Source organism: Lytechinus variegatus, chromosome 11, assembly GCF_018143015.1.
Source record: "Lytechinus variegatus isolate NC3 chromosome 11, Lvar_3.0, whole genome shotgun sequence".
Classification (NCBI taxonomy): domain Eukaryota; kingdom Metazoa; phylum Echinodermata; class Echinoidea; order Temnopleuroida; family Toxopneustidae; genus Lytechinus; species Lytechinus variegatus.
Window position 1 is genome coordinate 27,010,612 of NC_054750.1, and position 16,438 is coordinate 27,027,049.

Sequence of the window (16,438 nt, forward strand, 5' to 3'; positions counted from 1 at the left end):
AGAAGGGAGACAAATAGAGGTGAAGAAAGGGTAGAATTAGAGAGACAGACAGAAAGAGGGGGGGGGGGGACAGAGACAAAAAGGGGACAAGTGGAGACAGACATGTAAATATAAGTTATTATATATGCATAAATCAACATTTTAAGTATATACCAGTCACAAATTTCATGGAATTCAGTTCAAAACTAATGCCCTACTTAAAAGTGGAGAATATATATGCAGAGTAATTAGCCCTTTTTGACAGCTATTCCATGAGATATGGTTGAATCTGCTTTTCCTGCATATAATTCACACATAATGGTGCATGAATTAGCATTTTAATAGAATCTTAGTCAAGCAATTTATGGAATCATTTAAATTTGAAGCCAAAATGACGTTTATACATTATTTCACTGCAGTGAGATAATGAATTTGGTTATCTATGTAAAATTTGTATAAATTAGCTTTAGGGTGCCAGCCATTAATTTCTACGCACCCTATCTAAAAATGATACTCTTGATTCATGTAAGAAAAATTGCGCTATTGTAAATTCAGTCCCCCAAATTTTGTGAAGATGCCTGACTAATCCCAAGTGCTGATGATCAAATGCCCCTATGCATTCTAAAAGAAAAAATATTCTAAAACGGAAGAGGGAGATATTTTGAGTTATCTACATTAAAAAATTGATAAAAAATAGTCTATATATCTACATGCTTTCAAACAAACCTCATTAAATTGATTGTTTTCCCTCATAGTTCAGCTATATATACAACACACATCTTTGGTTAGATACTTAAAAAACTAGTTTAAATGACAACTTATTCCTTCAAAATAAAATTTTAAATAGAATATACGCTTCTTTCTAGGAATGAATGATTCCCAAACATGGCAAGATGGAATAACAATATTTGTTTTCACTCGCAGCGTACATAGACATCCTCCTCATGACCACAATTGTGGTTTCCCAGACCCGAGTGTTGGCAGTCGTAGAGGGCGCTCTCCCCGCCGGCGCAATTGACATTGTTGAACCAGATAGGTACAGAATCTGAGAAGTAGTTGATAGACGACGGTCCGAGGAGAGGATTGTTGTTGATGATGGCCTTGCCGCTGTCGTAACCCAGCTGCTGGCAGACCACGGTGGCGTCGGTGTTGTCCCAGTTATCGTCACAGACAGTACCCCAACGGCCGTTCAGGAATATTCGTACGAACCCTTCTGCGATGCTCCTGCCACCAACGAGACTCACTGTGGGAATAATTGATCATGAATTGAGAAACTACTACAATGAGTCTACTGAGTTTCCTGCATAATGGTCTGAGAGCCAACAGATGTGAACCTATGAAATTCCGCAATAGTTTGTTGCACTACAATTGACGACAAATTCAAAATATTCTTAAATGCCAGATTTGACAGGCAGGTTTGAGGCATTCATGATTATATTCATGACATACACTTTTCACATCTTAGCTCATAGGGATATAGTCTGCAAGCTCAGACTGATATTTGACACTTTAATAACCAATATACCAAGTCGTATAGTAAATACTACATGCCAAACTCTCAGTCTGCAGTAGAGCCAGCCACAGTACATAGTGAATCTAGTCACGCCATTTCAGACTCTGCATTATGCACTATGCAAATTGTATAAAAACCAAGGGTCTACCCCTGCAGACTAATAGGGATATGATTGATAGAAAGGGGTACCTTACCTGCAGCATTACAGACGGCAGCGGCGTCTGAGAAGTGCGAACAGCTTAGGGAGCTTCCACTGCCTTCCGGGCAGTCAGCAAGCGATTGCTCCGTGCCAACACATCTCATGTGATGCCAGTGGATAGGACCGACCCCGGCACCAAAGCTCCGATATAAGGAGGACGGCAACGCATCCAGGAAGCCCAGCTGGCGACAGAGAACATCGGCATCCACAAGATCCCATCCTTCCTTACATACAGTACCCCACTGGTTGTTGGCGAGGACTTCCACGCGTCCTTGACGAGGGTTCGGCCCGCCAGCCAGCCGCACTGAATCTGAAACATTGATTGGAGAAGGAATGTGTTTGAAACAATTGTCTCCAAGGTTAATACAAGTGGAATGCCTCTGGCCGTCTCACCTGCATCACGCGGTTCAATATAGCAGCGGTGCTGACTTTGAATACTACTCTAACTCGCACAAGATGTTCAGTGATACATGGTTACTCTTATGTCCACTTTTTATGAACTAGACCAATAAACTTACAGAGATATGATGGTTATTCAACAAAAAACCCAACATGGCAAAAGTTCATTGACCTTACATGACCTTTGACCTTGATCATGTGACCTGAAACTCGAACAGGATGTTCAGTGATACTTGATTACTCTTATGTACAAGTTTCATGAATCAGATCCATAAACTTTCAAAGTTATGATGGTAATTCAACATATACACCCCTTTTCAGCCAAAGATCATTGACCTTTGACCTTGGTCATGTGACCTGAAACGCGCACAGGATGTTCAGTGATACTTGATTACTCTAATGTCCAAGTTTAATGAACTAGACCAATAAACTTTCAAAGTTATGATGGTAATTCAACAGATACCCCCGATTCGGCCAAAGTTCATTGACCCTAAATGACCTTTGACCTTAATCATGAGACCTGAAACTTGCACAAAATGTTCAGTGATGCTTGATTACTATTATGTCCAAGTTTCATGAATCAGATCCATAAACTTTCAAATTTATGATGGGAATTCAACAGATATCCACAATATATGGCCAAAGTTCATTGACCCTAACTGACCTTTGACCTTGGTCATGTGACGTGAAACTCATTTCAGGATGTTCAGTGATACTTGATTAACCTTATGGCCCAGTTTCAAGAACTAGATCCATATATTTTCTAAGTTATGATGACATTTCAAAAACTTAACCTCAGGTTAAGATTTCGATGTTGATTCCTCCAACATGGTCTAAGTTCATTGACCCTAAATGACCTTTGACCTTGGTCATGTGACATGAAACTCTAATAGGATGTTCAGTAATACTTAATTAACCTTATGGCCAAGTTTTATTAACTAGGTCCATATGCTTTCTAAGTTATGACATCATTTCAAAAACTTAACCTCAGGTTAAGATTTGATGTTGATGCCGCCGCTGCCGCCGCCGTCGGAAAAGCGGCGCCTAAAGTCTCACTCTGCTTTGCAGGTGAGACAAAAACTGTAAAATGTTGTAACACTTTAGTTGCCAGAATTTGGTTATTCTGTGAATACTACACAAACCATATTTTATTTATGGCCCAGATTTACTGGTTGAAAGTTCTAGCCTGTTTTTGTTTTATTTTTAGCGAGATATATTCACATTTAATTGGGCTTCGCTGATGTGGTTTACGGTAGACCATGTGGAGTGTTATAGAAACAGTGGATAGAAGAAAAAGGAATGAATAGGCGAGAAAGTGGAGATTGAGAGTAGAGTATTCTTTCTTGGATGTAGTCCAGAAAAGGACTATAAACCAGAAAAGATTGATGAGTTGAAAACAGCTTGAGTAGTAGTGTGGATGAGGAGATGCTGACTTGAGTCGGCGAGTAGAGATGATGAGTAGAAGCAGTACAGAGACTCAACGTTTCGGGCAGGTTGACTGTCCCGTCTTCAGAATGGGCTTGCATTCTTAACTTCCCCTAAATCTCCTGTAATGGTTGTTGTACAATCAAATTCACCACCTCCACCCATAGTGAGAAACTTGCCGTTTTATAGCCTCATCTCTCCTTTTTGTAGCTATTTTGTAGCCCTTTAGAAAAACAGCTAGAAAACAGCAAATTTTGTCCATTTTCTTTTTTCCATTTTCTTTTTTCCATGGGCTTTGGTACATGAAACAGCTACAACATGGCAACAAAATGATGAATTTGTCAATTTTGCTCATTGTGACCATCATTACCATAATAAGTATCCCGTTGCCACCAACATCACCATCCATTAACTTAGGGGTGGATCCAGGATTATTTTTAAAGGGGAGCATTCTTTCCCAAGGAAAAATTTGACAAGCCCCCCCCAAAAAAAAAGAGGATTTTAATAAAAAATTGAGGGGATTTTGTCCGCGAAAAAATTTGACAAGCAAAAAAAAGGTCTTCACTTTCAAAGGGGGGGGGGGCACACTTCTGTTTTAACTGCATTTTTTAAGCAATTTGACGGCATTACAAATTTTAATTGTGCTTCTAAAGGGGGGGGGGGGGGTACGGGCCTGCTATGCCCCCCCCCGGATCCGCCAGTGCATTAACTTTGAATTCCTGATATATGAAAAACAGAGTTTGATCACTGATAAAAGTATAAATTTGCTGACAATATATGCTTACATGAAGAGCTGCAGACGACTCCAGCGTCTTCATGATGCCCGCAATTATGGAAGCCGATTCCTGCATGCTGGCACATGGTAAGGTCCACTTCATCACCATCACAAGACACCCCATCCATGAAGATAGGTCCTTCACCTCCTCCAAAGAATGCATCCGTAGTCGCCTGACAGACAGACACACACACAGACAATCAGAGCAGGATACATCAAGTGGTTTATCAATGAAAGACATCACTAGTCCAATTGATTTGAAATTAAAAATGATACAAATTGTTCCTCTCATGTCAAATATGGTTTTCTAGTTCATGGTACATTTGTAAATTTTTTATAGAAAATGTCATGTTTTGTTTTTGAACTGTCACTAATAATTGAAGAACAGGACAAGAAAGTTTGGGGGTCATTTACAGGTCAAAACAGCTAATGAATATCTTTGACAACTCAATATTCTGGGTTCTGAGTAATTTCTCAATTTAACATTCAATGGCTTACCCTTGAGGCAGATTGGTAGCCTAAGTGACGACAGACAACGGACGCATCATTGATATCCCAACCATCATCACAGATCGTACCCCAAGTACCAGCCAAGAACACCTCTACTCTTCCTTCATTATGATTGTTTCCTCCAGACAGGCGAACTGAATCACAAAATAAAATAAGATAAAATAGAAAGCTTCATGTGACAAGCAGTCCATGATAAAGGGGTTCCTGATGAATCACTGTTTAAGTGATGGAGTTCAAAATGACAAAGAACATTGTAGCAGCAGACTCTCTATCATTGTGAATTTTTTAAAGAATTATTTGGCCCTGTTGCCATAAGTGTTAAAAGCCAACATCCTCATTGGATCACGGAATATTAACTATTATAAACATCCCACAGGAATGTTCATATTTATACATGTAAATATATAAGATAATTTTAGGAGTTTTGGGGAGTTGAAAACAAATGACCCACTGAGATATTGATACTATCAACCAGGGACTATTAATCATGTTAAAAGCAGTCTGTAGGATGGAACAAACCTAGGAAGTATGACAATAAATGATAATGATAATAAAGTAGATTCTTTGATGTATATGCCTGGTATCACAGATGAATGTTATCGTCATATATTGGCCAAACTAAGATCATCAGGAAAAATACATCTTCATGACAGATGAAGCATTCTGTATGAATTAAATTAACAATTATCCTATAGGTCACCCATATATTAAAACATACAAATTATGATGGGCCCATCTCCCTTGTCAGCCAATGAAATAAAAACTTCAAAATAATTATAAAATTAGGGTGTGTAGGTTAACAGTACACCATGTATTCTTTTGGGGGCATATGTAGGACCCGAGCAGGACCATCGAAAGTTTAGACACATGCCCATAAAAGAATACATGATGTACCAAACCTGTGGGCCGTTTCATAAAGATGTTCATAAGTTAAGATCAACTTTAAGAACGGCTGGTGAGCCTTTCTTATGATAAATGAAGTTCACCATTATGTTCATTGGTGATTATTTAGCACATAAGAAAGGTTCACCAGTCATTCTTAAAGTCGCTCTTTACTTAAGAACAGCTTTATGAAACACCCACCAGTACACTCTTTCTTCTTTGCCATGGAAACCTTCGAAAATTACAAATCATAAGTCATTCAAACCTGGTGATTGGCAGATCACACCTACATCATCGCTGTGTGAGCAGTTACCAAGAGATTCCTGACTAGACATTCTGCAGTCAGTGATGGCGCTCTCATCACCGGTACACTCCAGGTAGCTGGCGTGGATCTCACCCATTCCTTCCCCAAATCCAGCCTAGTTAAAATCAAAATCATGATATTGGTTTTATGGAGATAACATCTCACTGCTGCCACCATAAGTAGATTGATGAAATGGAATGTTGAAAACATACCAAAATGTTGGGGTAAAATATACTACTATGCTAATGATAGTAATAATTGTCATTGTTGTTATTATTATTCAGTAATAGTAGTAAGTGGTGGTGGTGGTGGTGGTGGTAGTAGTAGTATTTATTTACTAATACATGGTCCATCAATGATATTAATATTTCAATTATTTTCTTTTCACTTTCATTTTTATTCATTTATATCTGTCAATTTTCAGGGATAATGATGATGACGTTTAATTAACACACTGAAGTTTCTCTGGTGTGTATTGTAAAACAGACCGGCTTCCTTCAAAAGTTGTAATCATAAAGCAAGGACTGTACCAGTTCTTATAAAAATGAAGGGATGTTCATGCTTGGTGTTTTGTTTTTAGTAATGAAAGTTGTTAAAAGATATTCATAGATATTAATCTCTGCCATGGATATTGCAAATGTTGTGTTTCAATTATATCAATTTGGAGACAGCCTTCAGTTACAATACTGTATCAACTCCTCACAACATAATAGTTGTTTCCATCCTATTGACAACTGTTGATTTATTCATAAGAATTAAGCACAAATTTCTCCTCTGATAATGGTTTCAAATAACGTATCAACCAAATCCTTAAGTCAAAACCCACCATTAATACCAACTTTTGGTAATGGTTGAGTATGAAGCTCTAAATAATTTTGAATTGAATTTATTACCAAATATCACTGTCAGGTACAATTACAAGGAATAGTACATCACATATAAAAAAAAACATTTGGTAATTGGAGCTAACATAATAGCAAGATGCTAATCGAGGTTAGCCTTTGTTAGAGTCCAGCTCCTCGTTGTTGAAAAGGCGAATAGATTCTGCGAAAAAATACCATGCAATTCGTACTAACTTATTCATAATCAAAGGTTTGATGTGATTTCATGATGCAAGTATTTACAAGAATATAATCAAGTTGAGACCCTGAATATTTTGAGGGAGTGTTTTACCTTTGGAACAACTTCAACTGCACCGGGATAACCGACTTGCCTGCATACCACTGAAGCATCGTCGATATCAAATGATTTATCACAGACAGTACCCCACTCGTTATCAATCATGATCTCTACACGACCTTGATAGTGGTGCTGACCGTCTTCTAACCTGACAGCACCTAAACATGAAGGAAACAGCAACTTGTCAATATTCATTTCTACTACTTTTCATTGAAACATATTGAAATGTGACTAACAGACTATATTGAGTTAAATATTTGTAGGTGAGGCTGATCATGCATAAAATCATAATTTGATCGTACTTTTGCACTTTTTTTAACCGAAAAAGCCGGGGCTGAAGCAACCCATCCCAACAGTTTCCGCAGCCCCATTAGAGGATATGTGAGTTCCTCCAATGTTTGAATATTTTCCAACTTATACGTCTTTAGTGTTTATTTATATACCTACTTTATATTATTATTGTGTGTACTGCCAGCGGAGCACAAATTTGTTTTTTTTTTTAATATGGACCAATAAATGAATCTGAATGTAGGTTTTGATCTGAAAAATCCAAACACTAATCTCCATATGCGCCAATAATTTTGTAGTTGTTAATGATACATATAAGATGCATTATTAGACTATATATACATCAGCCAGAATTCTCACCAAGTTAGTTCTAACTTTAGTATTTGTGCCTCCTGTGCACTTCATGTGCAAATTGCGTGATGTCTTTCAAAGTCATGATGTTGCTTTTTCAAGAACACAACCTAGTAAAGTACTTTAAAGTAACTTTTTTCAAAGGTTTTATGATTTATATTTAGAGTCTTTTACGTGCCTACCTTCAACGTGATTACTATCATTTTTCTGTGGATGTTCTAAAGAGACATTTATAAATATTCTACTGATATTGAAGGGTTAAATGAAAAAAAAAACTTGTGAGATGACACTTACTTCCAGCATAGCAGACGATACCAACATCCTCAGAGTGACTGCAGTCATGTCCAGGTCCAGAGTTGCCCCGTGGACACTCCATAAGGTTTTCCTCAGTTCCAGTACATCGCATGTTATCAAGGTGGATAGGACCTGAACCATCCCCGTAATAGGCTGAAGGTACCACTGATAGCGCCATCAGGAAGCCCAACTGACGACAAGCGACGATCGCGTCAAACATGTCAAAGTCATCGTCACAGACGGTACCCCAGCTACCAGCGTGGAAGATCTCAAGTCGACCTTTGTTAGAGTCCAGCTCCTCGTTGTTGACAAGGCGAATAGACTCTGCAAAAACGGAATACCATGCAATCGTACTACTAGTAACTTATTCATATTCAACAAACTTGCTCTCTAATTCACGAGGACCTATATTCCAGGCAGTTATTATCCTGTTTTTCTGTAGCTATATGTTAACATGCTTTTTGTGCAGAGAATTAGCGCCAGGGGTTGTGCCCTGGGTGAATTCATTATTCCTATGAATTCTTTCTTTTCAGAATTATATATGGTCAGCTGTTCTATGTATTTCATAATTAAAAAATAATTACCAAAAATTATTCTTATTGAGCTAAAATAACACTCAGATGGACGAAATACATTGCGTCCCAGAAAAAACGAAACCGAGATTTAGCAATTATTTATCATTACTTAATCATAAATAAAATAGACAAATGACCTACTAATTTAAAGCTTAGAATCTCTTCTTTCATCTGATATTACTTAGATTATTTCTCATTCACGCATGAGTGAGCAAATGCAATTTGAAGAAAGGATATCAAAAACTCATTTGGCGGGGGGTATCTGGGTTTCAAAAAGAAAACCACATTTTTGAAAAGTTCAATATCTGCTCTTTAATTTGATACCTAAATTACAGAAAATGGTCACGAAATAACAAAGTTCTGGTCATTTGAAATAAGGCTTGAATTTCAATAATTTCATAAAATGAAGAGGTTCTCCAGGATGGCTTTCAAACTCTCTCGACACTCTGTTTTGTTGACGATCAGCCATGCATTAAATCTTTTGTTCACCATGCGAAAGCTTCTGTGGGAAACTGGTGAAAACACGTTTATCTCATGAAATTATGGAAATACAAGCCTTATTTCAAATGACCAGAACTTTTTTATTCCTTGACCATTTTTTGTAATTTTGGTACCAAATTAAAGAGCAGATATTGAACTTTCCAGAAATGTGGTTTTCTTTTTGAAACCCAGATAACCCCCGCCAAATGAGGTTTTGGTATCCTTTCTTCAAATTGTTTTTGCTCACTCATGCGTGAATAAGAAATAACCTAAGTAATATCATATGAAAGAGGAGATTCTAAGCTTTAAATTGGTAGGTCATTTGTCTATTCTATTTATGATTAAGTTATGATAAATGATCGCTAAATCTCGGTTTCGTTTATTCTGGGACGCACTGTATATCACATATGAGTATTCAATCAGAACAAATTCTTAAATCTTTAATTCCTTAAAAAATATTGAAGCAGTTTCTTTATCTGAATTATGCATAGTCATTTTTTTCTTGTAAGTTGTGATTTTTTGTTCTTACCTCTCTGTTTATATTCTTAGTTTTAAATATTTTATCTTGTCCTTTCTCCTCTTCATTTGTACAAGGCCTCTTGGGTTTTATTTTTTCTTCTGCTTGTTAAGTTAATACTTTTTTTATATTTTGTATTATGTATATTTTTAAGTGAGAATTAAATAGAAATTGGAGTGAATTGAAAAAAAACATGAAGAAAAGAAATGTATGAATGGTATGTCATACTGACCTGGTCCTCTGCATATAACACCAGCATCTAAACCATGATTACAGTTGTGTACTCCAAATTGATCATGTTCACAATCAATTAGCTTGTCCTCGGATTCTAGGAGAAAAAGCAAAGGAAACAAAGTCATATTGGTTGTTTTCTGAAATAACAAAAATACTGGAAATGTTGAAGCAAGTGAACAATTTCATTGCATTTTCTGAGGTTTTTGATATCAAATAGGGGAAATAAGACGATTGGAAAAGTTATACCTTTGAGTATCATTCTGACGACACATTATGCTATTACTGTGGTGCAAATTGGCTTACAATTATTGTTTTCAGGTATTTAGCAAGATTTTATAGTACGTTATATGGAAGGAAAAAAAGGAATTTTTAACAGTTATTAATAATATCAATAAAAAAATGAATAAAAAAAAGGAATATATAAACAAATCAATTTGTAGATACATACAAAAATGAATTGATATATGAATAATTGATAAATAATTGATCTTTGAAACGAAACAATTTTTTGAATCATGAATGGAACAATGCCAGCTTGTTGAATTGAAGATTCAATTTCTGTGTGGGTGTGTTTAGGGTGTGTGTTGGAGGTGTGGGTGTTTGAAAGAGAGTGCATATATTATACACACATACCTTTTAAGAATAAGTCATTTTTAATCTTTATTATGATAAAAGCTATCTTTAGTAAATCTGAACTCAATCACGCAAAATTATAAAGTTATTTTTGAAACTAATGTATCAGTCAATAAAAAAAAAGAAGAATTGTCAGATAGTATTCATAATTATCAATTGAAATACTACATTTTTTTGGGGTAGGCACGTATTTACTGCTACATTATTGACTTAAATCAATTTCTGTGAAAGATTGTACTGCATCTCACTTCTATAGAGATGAATACAGAACAGCACTTGCTGTCTATCATTTTTATCATTAAAACATGTTATATAGATGGTATTCATGTTATAAAGTATTACCTTCTTACAACGAAATAGATAGAATTTGCAACATTTATTTTTCAACATAACATACTTGACACCAATGATTAATTATCCGCCAATATTTACACCACATTAACAGAAATTAGTAGGCCTACACTAAATTCAACTTTGTAACTTCTAGGTAGTCATGATACACGAAGACTGATCAAAGACATACCATCACACTGAACATTGCTGAGTGTGATAGCGCCAGTTCCTGGTCCAAATCGTGCCCCAGCCGTGGCCTCAACCGCAGGCCCAAAGCCGAGTTCCCGGCATACCACGGTGGCGTCTTTGATATCCCATTCTCTATCGCAGACTGTACCCCAGAAACCATTGGCGAATATTTCCACGCGACCTTCATTTGGCATCGTACCGTCAACAAGGCGAACTGGAGAAGACAAAAGTTGTAAAATTCGCTCAGGGAAATCTTGTCTATCACCATGTATTTATCGCATCCTCTGTCCCATAGGACACATAAGAAAAAAAGTGTGTTCACAATATACCAGGATAAAAGCAATCAAGGGCCCGGTAACACAAAGCTTTGCGATTGATCATGGGTCTGATTTTTATGATTGATCATACACAATAATCAATGTAATCAATTGTAGATATCAGCTCCATGATCAATTGCTAAGCTTTATGATACAGGCCCCTGATGTAAGTTTCTCCATTAAGACAGGGTCATGTATCTTCAACGCTGGACCCAGTAACATATAGCTTTGTAATTGACCATAAGTCTGATATCTATGATTGATCATACACAATTATCAATGCAATCAATCATAGAAATCAGCACTGTGATCAAATGCTAAGCTTTTATTACAGGGCCCAGATCTAGATGGAATTTATGGTGGCAGCGGTGGGATGAAACCTGTACTACTGAATACATGGATTTGGTAAACCTAACACGAAAAATATACCTTGAGCCATTGGTTCAGGTTATGAGTAGATAAACTTCTTAAAGCACCAATGACGTGATACAGATTGCTACAACTGAATTATGAATGCCTTCAAGCTAAGACCGGTAACGTTAAGCCAAGTGAAGGACTGGAAATTACATTTAGTGAACAATTTCGCAGTGCCTGTAGGCTTTATTCATGTAAACCAAACACACTATGATGACACTCTCATCATCATCAGAGCATCTTACATTAAACATGTGATGAAACTGTCCAAAATGTGTATTTTATTGGTGAAAACTCCAGAAGCAATGCAACATTTTTATAAGAACTCGGAAACAGAGATGAATGGTCTCAGGAATGTCTCTCATACATGTGGGTTGGACGTACAAATTTTATGAAATTATCCAAAATATATATTTTATGCGAAAATTCTATAGTTCTACTCACCTGGAACTGAGCAAACTACACCTGCGTCATTGTGATGACCACAAGAATGTTGACCAAGTACGCTATGATAACACTCTGACAATTCACTCTCATCACCAGAGCATCTTACATTAGACATGTGAATAGGACCAAAACCTGCTGAAAAACGATCCTGATAAAGAAAGGAGGGTTTACTCCATAGCCATACAACTTGACATGAGAAGACAGAAAGGCAGTTATACTCCACATCATTCAAATATCAAATATTGACAAGATATAAACAATTGAATAGTAAAATATTAACTTTAAAAGGTCAATCATTACAATTTATTACATGAGAATGTGAAGTATTTACACGAGTTGACTTTAAAGAAACGATATAATGGTGGATAATCTCAATTTTTTAAATGCATCTATTCCTCAGACAAAATCTATCATTTACTTCACAACTTATGTGATATTCAAATCAATTCAATTCATTCATTCAATCATCAAATATGTAAACAAAACAAGATAACAGATTCATGAAATACTAGTATTCACACAAAAAAACCAGAGCAAATAGTAGATAGATGATTAGGAGACACGAGACATGCAATGCTTATAAGAGGGTACCATATGACATAAAAACATTACAAATGGCTTACTCAAAGAGAATAGAAATCACATTATTTATAATAAAATTACAAAATTAACAGAAGTGAAAATCTTACATTAAAGTTTAATCAAACTGAACACTCTTTATGAGTTTGACATTATTCGTTGTATCATTTTCTTATGTTAGTTTATACTGTACATTGAATATTTAAAACTTAAGAATTTCAAATCGTATTGATGTACAACGATGTTGATAACAAGGTTTAATCATCAGTTAACAATGTAATGATAAGTGCTAAATACACTTACTATCATCTGTTAAAGGACATTATTTCCAAACTGTAGAATTGTCCGTCCTCATTATTTTCTCACCTTTGTAAGAGCCTCTCCGACAGCTCCTTCAAAACCAAGTTGTCTGCAGACTACTTCAGCATCGTAGATATCCCAAGCATCGTCACACACTGTACCCCATAGGCCATTCATAAAGACCTCTACTCTTCCTTCATTAGAGTTGGTACCACCACTTAAACGAACTTCAGAAAGACAAAAACATATTCAATGACATTTTTGAAGGGTTCTTCAAGAGCTAGAAAATTAACAGAGACAACACTATAAAGGTACTGTAAACATTTATTTTCAAGCATATAAGTATTTTCTTGAATAGGCGCTATATAAATCAAGCTATTGATCTTATTCTTTTTGTTATTATTGTTATTATCATTATCATCATTATTATTATTATCATTATATTATCATTATTATTATCATTATACCTCAAATGTCATATCTAATGATTGAAATCATTAGATATGATGAGTAGTAATTTTATTCTAAATTATATTATGCCATTTCATAAAGGATGTTGTAAAGTAATCTATTAAGAAAATGGAAATAGTCACAAACCTCTCTTGCCATCTTGTCCTGACTGAGTTAGCTTGATGAGACTTATATGCATCTTCTCAACTCATTTAATATCTCATTACCTCAATATGCTTGAAATCTTCAGTTAGTTCAATGTGATTGCACATTCAGATTGAGGATATATCGAACTCACTTTTTGGCATACACACGACCCCCGCATCTTCTCCATGGCTACAGCTGTTCAGACCAACACCGGAGTTAGGGCAACTGAAAATGGTCGATTCTTGTCCTCCGCACGAAATGTCTGATAGGAAGACAGTACCGATGCCTTGCCCAAACGATGCTTGATGGTTCGCCGAGATGGCCCGCGGGAAGCCGAGTTCACGGCATACGACAGCAGCATCAGTCACATCCCAACCATCATCACAAATAGTTCCCCATTGACCTTGGTACCTTAGCTCCACTCTACCAGTGTTTGGGGTTCGGCCATTCACAAGACGAAGCTCAACTGTCCAACGATAACAATGACAAAAACAAAGCAATAACAAAAACACATACATTTTTCTGTTGTTCGTCGGTAAATATTAAGAAAAGCAACGAAAAGAAATAGTTTTTATGATTCTTTAAAGAGGGATGCCAATATAATCCTATCACAAAAAGAGGAAGCCTGTACTAATGGTATATTCTCTGAGCCAGAAACAATGTTTCCAGTAGATATTTTTTTACTTTCTGTTCTTTACTGATAGTTTGGAAGATGCGCCTACAGCAGAAAATCAAAGGAAGCTCAAGTAGAATATGAAGATAATCGGAGCTGTATTTTCTCAAATGCCATTGATCTCAAGAAGATAAGAACAGGGTAATGAGGGCAAGCGGGCTCACCAATATCTTGACAAACCACTCCAGCATCTTCAAGATGTTGACAGTTATGCTGACCCAGTCCGTTATGCGGGCAATCAACGAGTCGAATCTCCCTCCCGCTGCATCGCACATCATCAAGAAGAATCAAACCAGTGCCTTGCCCGAAACTCGCCCGTGACCTAGCCTCCAGTGCTGTGGCATATCCGAGTTCTCGGCACACCACGGCAGCATCGTGCATGTCCCATAGATCATCACAGACCGTACCCCAAGCACCATTCTGCAGTATTTCAACCCGTCCTTCGTATTTAGAGGAACCACCGACCAAACGGATTGTATCTGTTATCAAAATCAAAATTTATATTTTGATTGAAATGCTGCAAATGTTTTATTGAAAAGTAAAATAGGAACTTGATGGTTTTATTAAGAACAGCATGCAGGCCCCCCTTTTTCTTGCAAATGATAGTTGAATAGGCCTGCAGTAATTGAAATGGCTATGGAAAAAAAAGATTATGAAATATTTGATCAGCTGGAAAATGGTAATTAAAAAAGGGGTGCATGCTATAACCCACCAAAAGGTATATAGAAAGAAGTAGCATAAGAAAAGGATTAATATTGCTTGATATCTTACACTAAAGTAAGAATTTTTATTTTACACTCACGTCTTGACCCCATTCCTACATGGATTTTGAAAGAAAACATCGTTCATTTATTACCATTGCTCACAAATTTAATCAATCAATCTCTTTCCACAGGTATTTTCCCTGATCAAGCACATTCAGCAATCATCAAACCTTTTTTGAAGAAATCAGGGTTGGACGTAAATGATATCAGTAATTATAGACCGGTCTCAAACTTATCATTTCTAGGTAAACTCATCGAGAAGGCGGCATGTACTCAACTAGCTGATCATATTGAATCTAATAATATTCTTGATCCTCTCCAATCTGCCTATAGGCCAGGTCATAGCACCGAGTCTGCTCTGATCAAAGTAAAAAATGATATCATGTTTTCTCTCGACTCTAATAATGTAGTTTTCATGGTGCTGTTAGATTTATCTGCCGCGTTTGATACAATAGATCATAACATTTTCATATCCCGGTTATTCAATAGAATAGGCATTAGGTCCACAGTCTTATCCTGGTTTCAATCATACCTGTCTGGATGGACTTCGCAAGTTGATATTGACGGCACATTGTCAAATCCCATAACTCTAGAATTTGGACTCCCTCAGGGGTCAATAGTCGGACCCATAGGCTACTCAATATATACTCTTCCAGTTGGTGATATCATCCGAAATCACTGTATCAATTATCATTTTTACGCTGATGACATACAATTATATGTTTCTTTTGATCCGAAGACTCCTGGAGCTCTCAATAATGCACTGGTTAAACTCCAGAATTGTATATCAGATATAAGACAGTGGATGATAGTGAATAAACTAAAACTTAATGATAATAAAACTGAATTTTTTGTTGTTGCCTCTACTTATAACTTGCGCAATCTTCCAAATGTTCAACTTGATGTTGATGGTACACTCATTAGACCATCAGAAAAAATACGAAACCTTGGTGTCATATTTGATTCCCGCATGTCAATGTCGTACCATATCTCTCATATCTGTAGCACAGTCACTTTTTATTTAAGGAACATTTCTAGAATCAGAAGGTTTATTGACCAGTCTGCCTGTCACAATGCTGTTCGTTCATTGGTTCTGTCTCGTATTGATTATTGCAATGGGCTCCTTTCTACAATTCCCTCTAATCAATTAGCCCGTGTTCAACGACTACAAAATTGGGCAGCACGATTAATTTTACAGGTTTCCCGGGATCATCCTTCCCAACCACTCTTTAACTCTCTTCACTGGCTTCCTTTCAAACAGAGAATTACGTTCAAATTACTCGTGACT

The 16,438-nt window shown here is 36.5% G+C and overlaps 1 protein-coding gene across 2 annotated transcripts in view; it reads right to left on the reverse strand.

Annotated features, from left to right (window-relative positions):
• The window catches only part of LOC121424357 (deleted in malignant brain tumors 1 protein-like), a 32,721-nt gene continuing 16,283 nt past the window's right edge, over nt 1-16,438 (reverse strand). For both annotated transcript variants that reach the window (XM_041620013.1, XM_041620015.1), the window contains exons 15-27: nt 14,551-14,865; nt 13,865-14,179; nt 13,183-13,343; nt 12,235-12,385; nt 11,061-11,273; nt 9,903-9,998; nt 8,099-8,422; nt 7,160-7,323; nt 5,948-6,101; nt 4,789-4,934; nt 4,301-4,463; nt 1,687-2,001; nt 1-1,222 (exon numbers count right to left, since the gene is read on the reverse strand). In XM_041620013.1, coding sequence (XP_041475947.1) covers nt 894-1,222; nt 1,687-2,001; nt 4,301-4,463; nt 4,789-4,934; nt 5,948-6,101; nt 7,160-7,323; nt 8,099-8,422; nt 9,903-9,998; nt 11,061-11,273; nt 12,235-12,385; nt 13,183-13,343; nt 13,865-14,179; nt 14,551-14,865 — 2,846 coding nt within the window. In that variant the 3' untranslated portion in view covers nt 1-893. The remainder of the gene's footprint in view (nt 1,223-1,686; nt 2,002-4,300; nt 4,464-4,788; nt 4,935-5,947; nt 6,102-7,159; nt 7,324-8,098; nt 8,423-9,902; nt 9,999-11,060; nt 11,274-12,234; nt 12,386-13,182; nt 13,344-13,864; nt 14,180-14,550; nt 14,866-16,438) is intronic.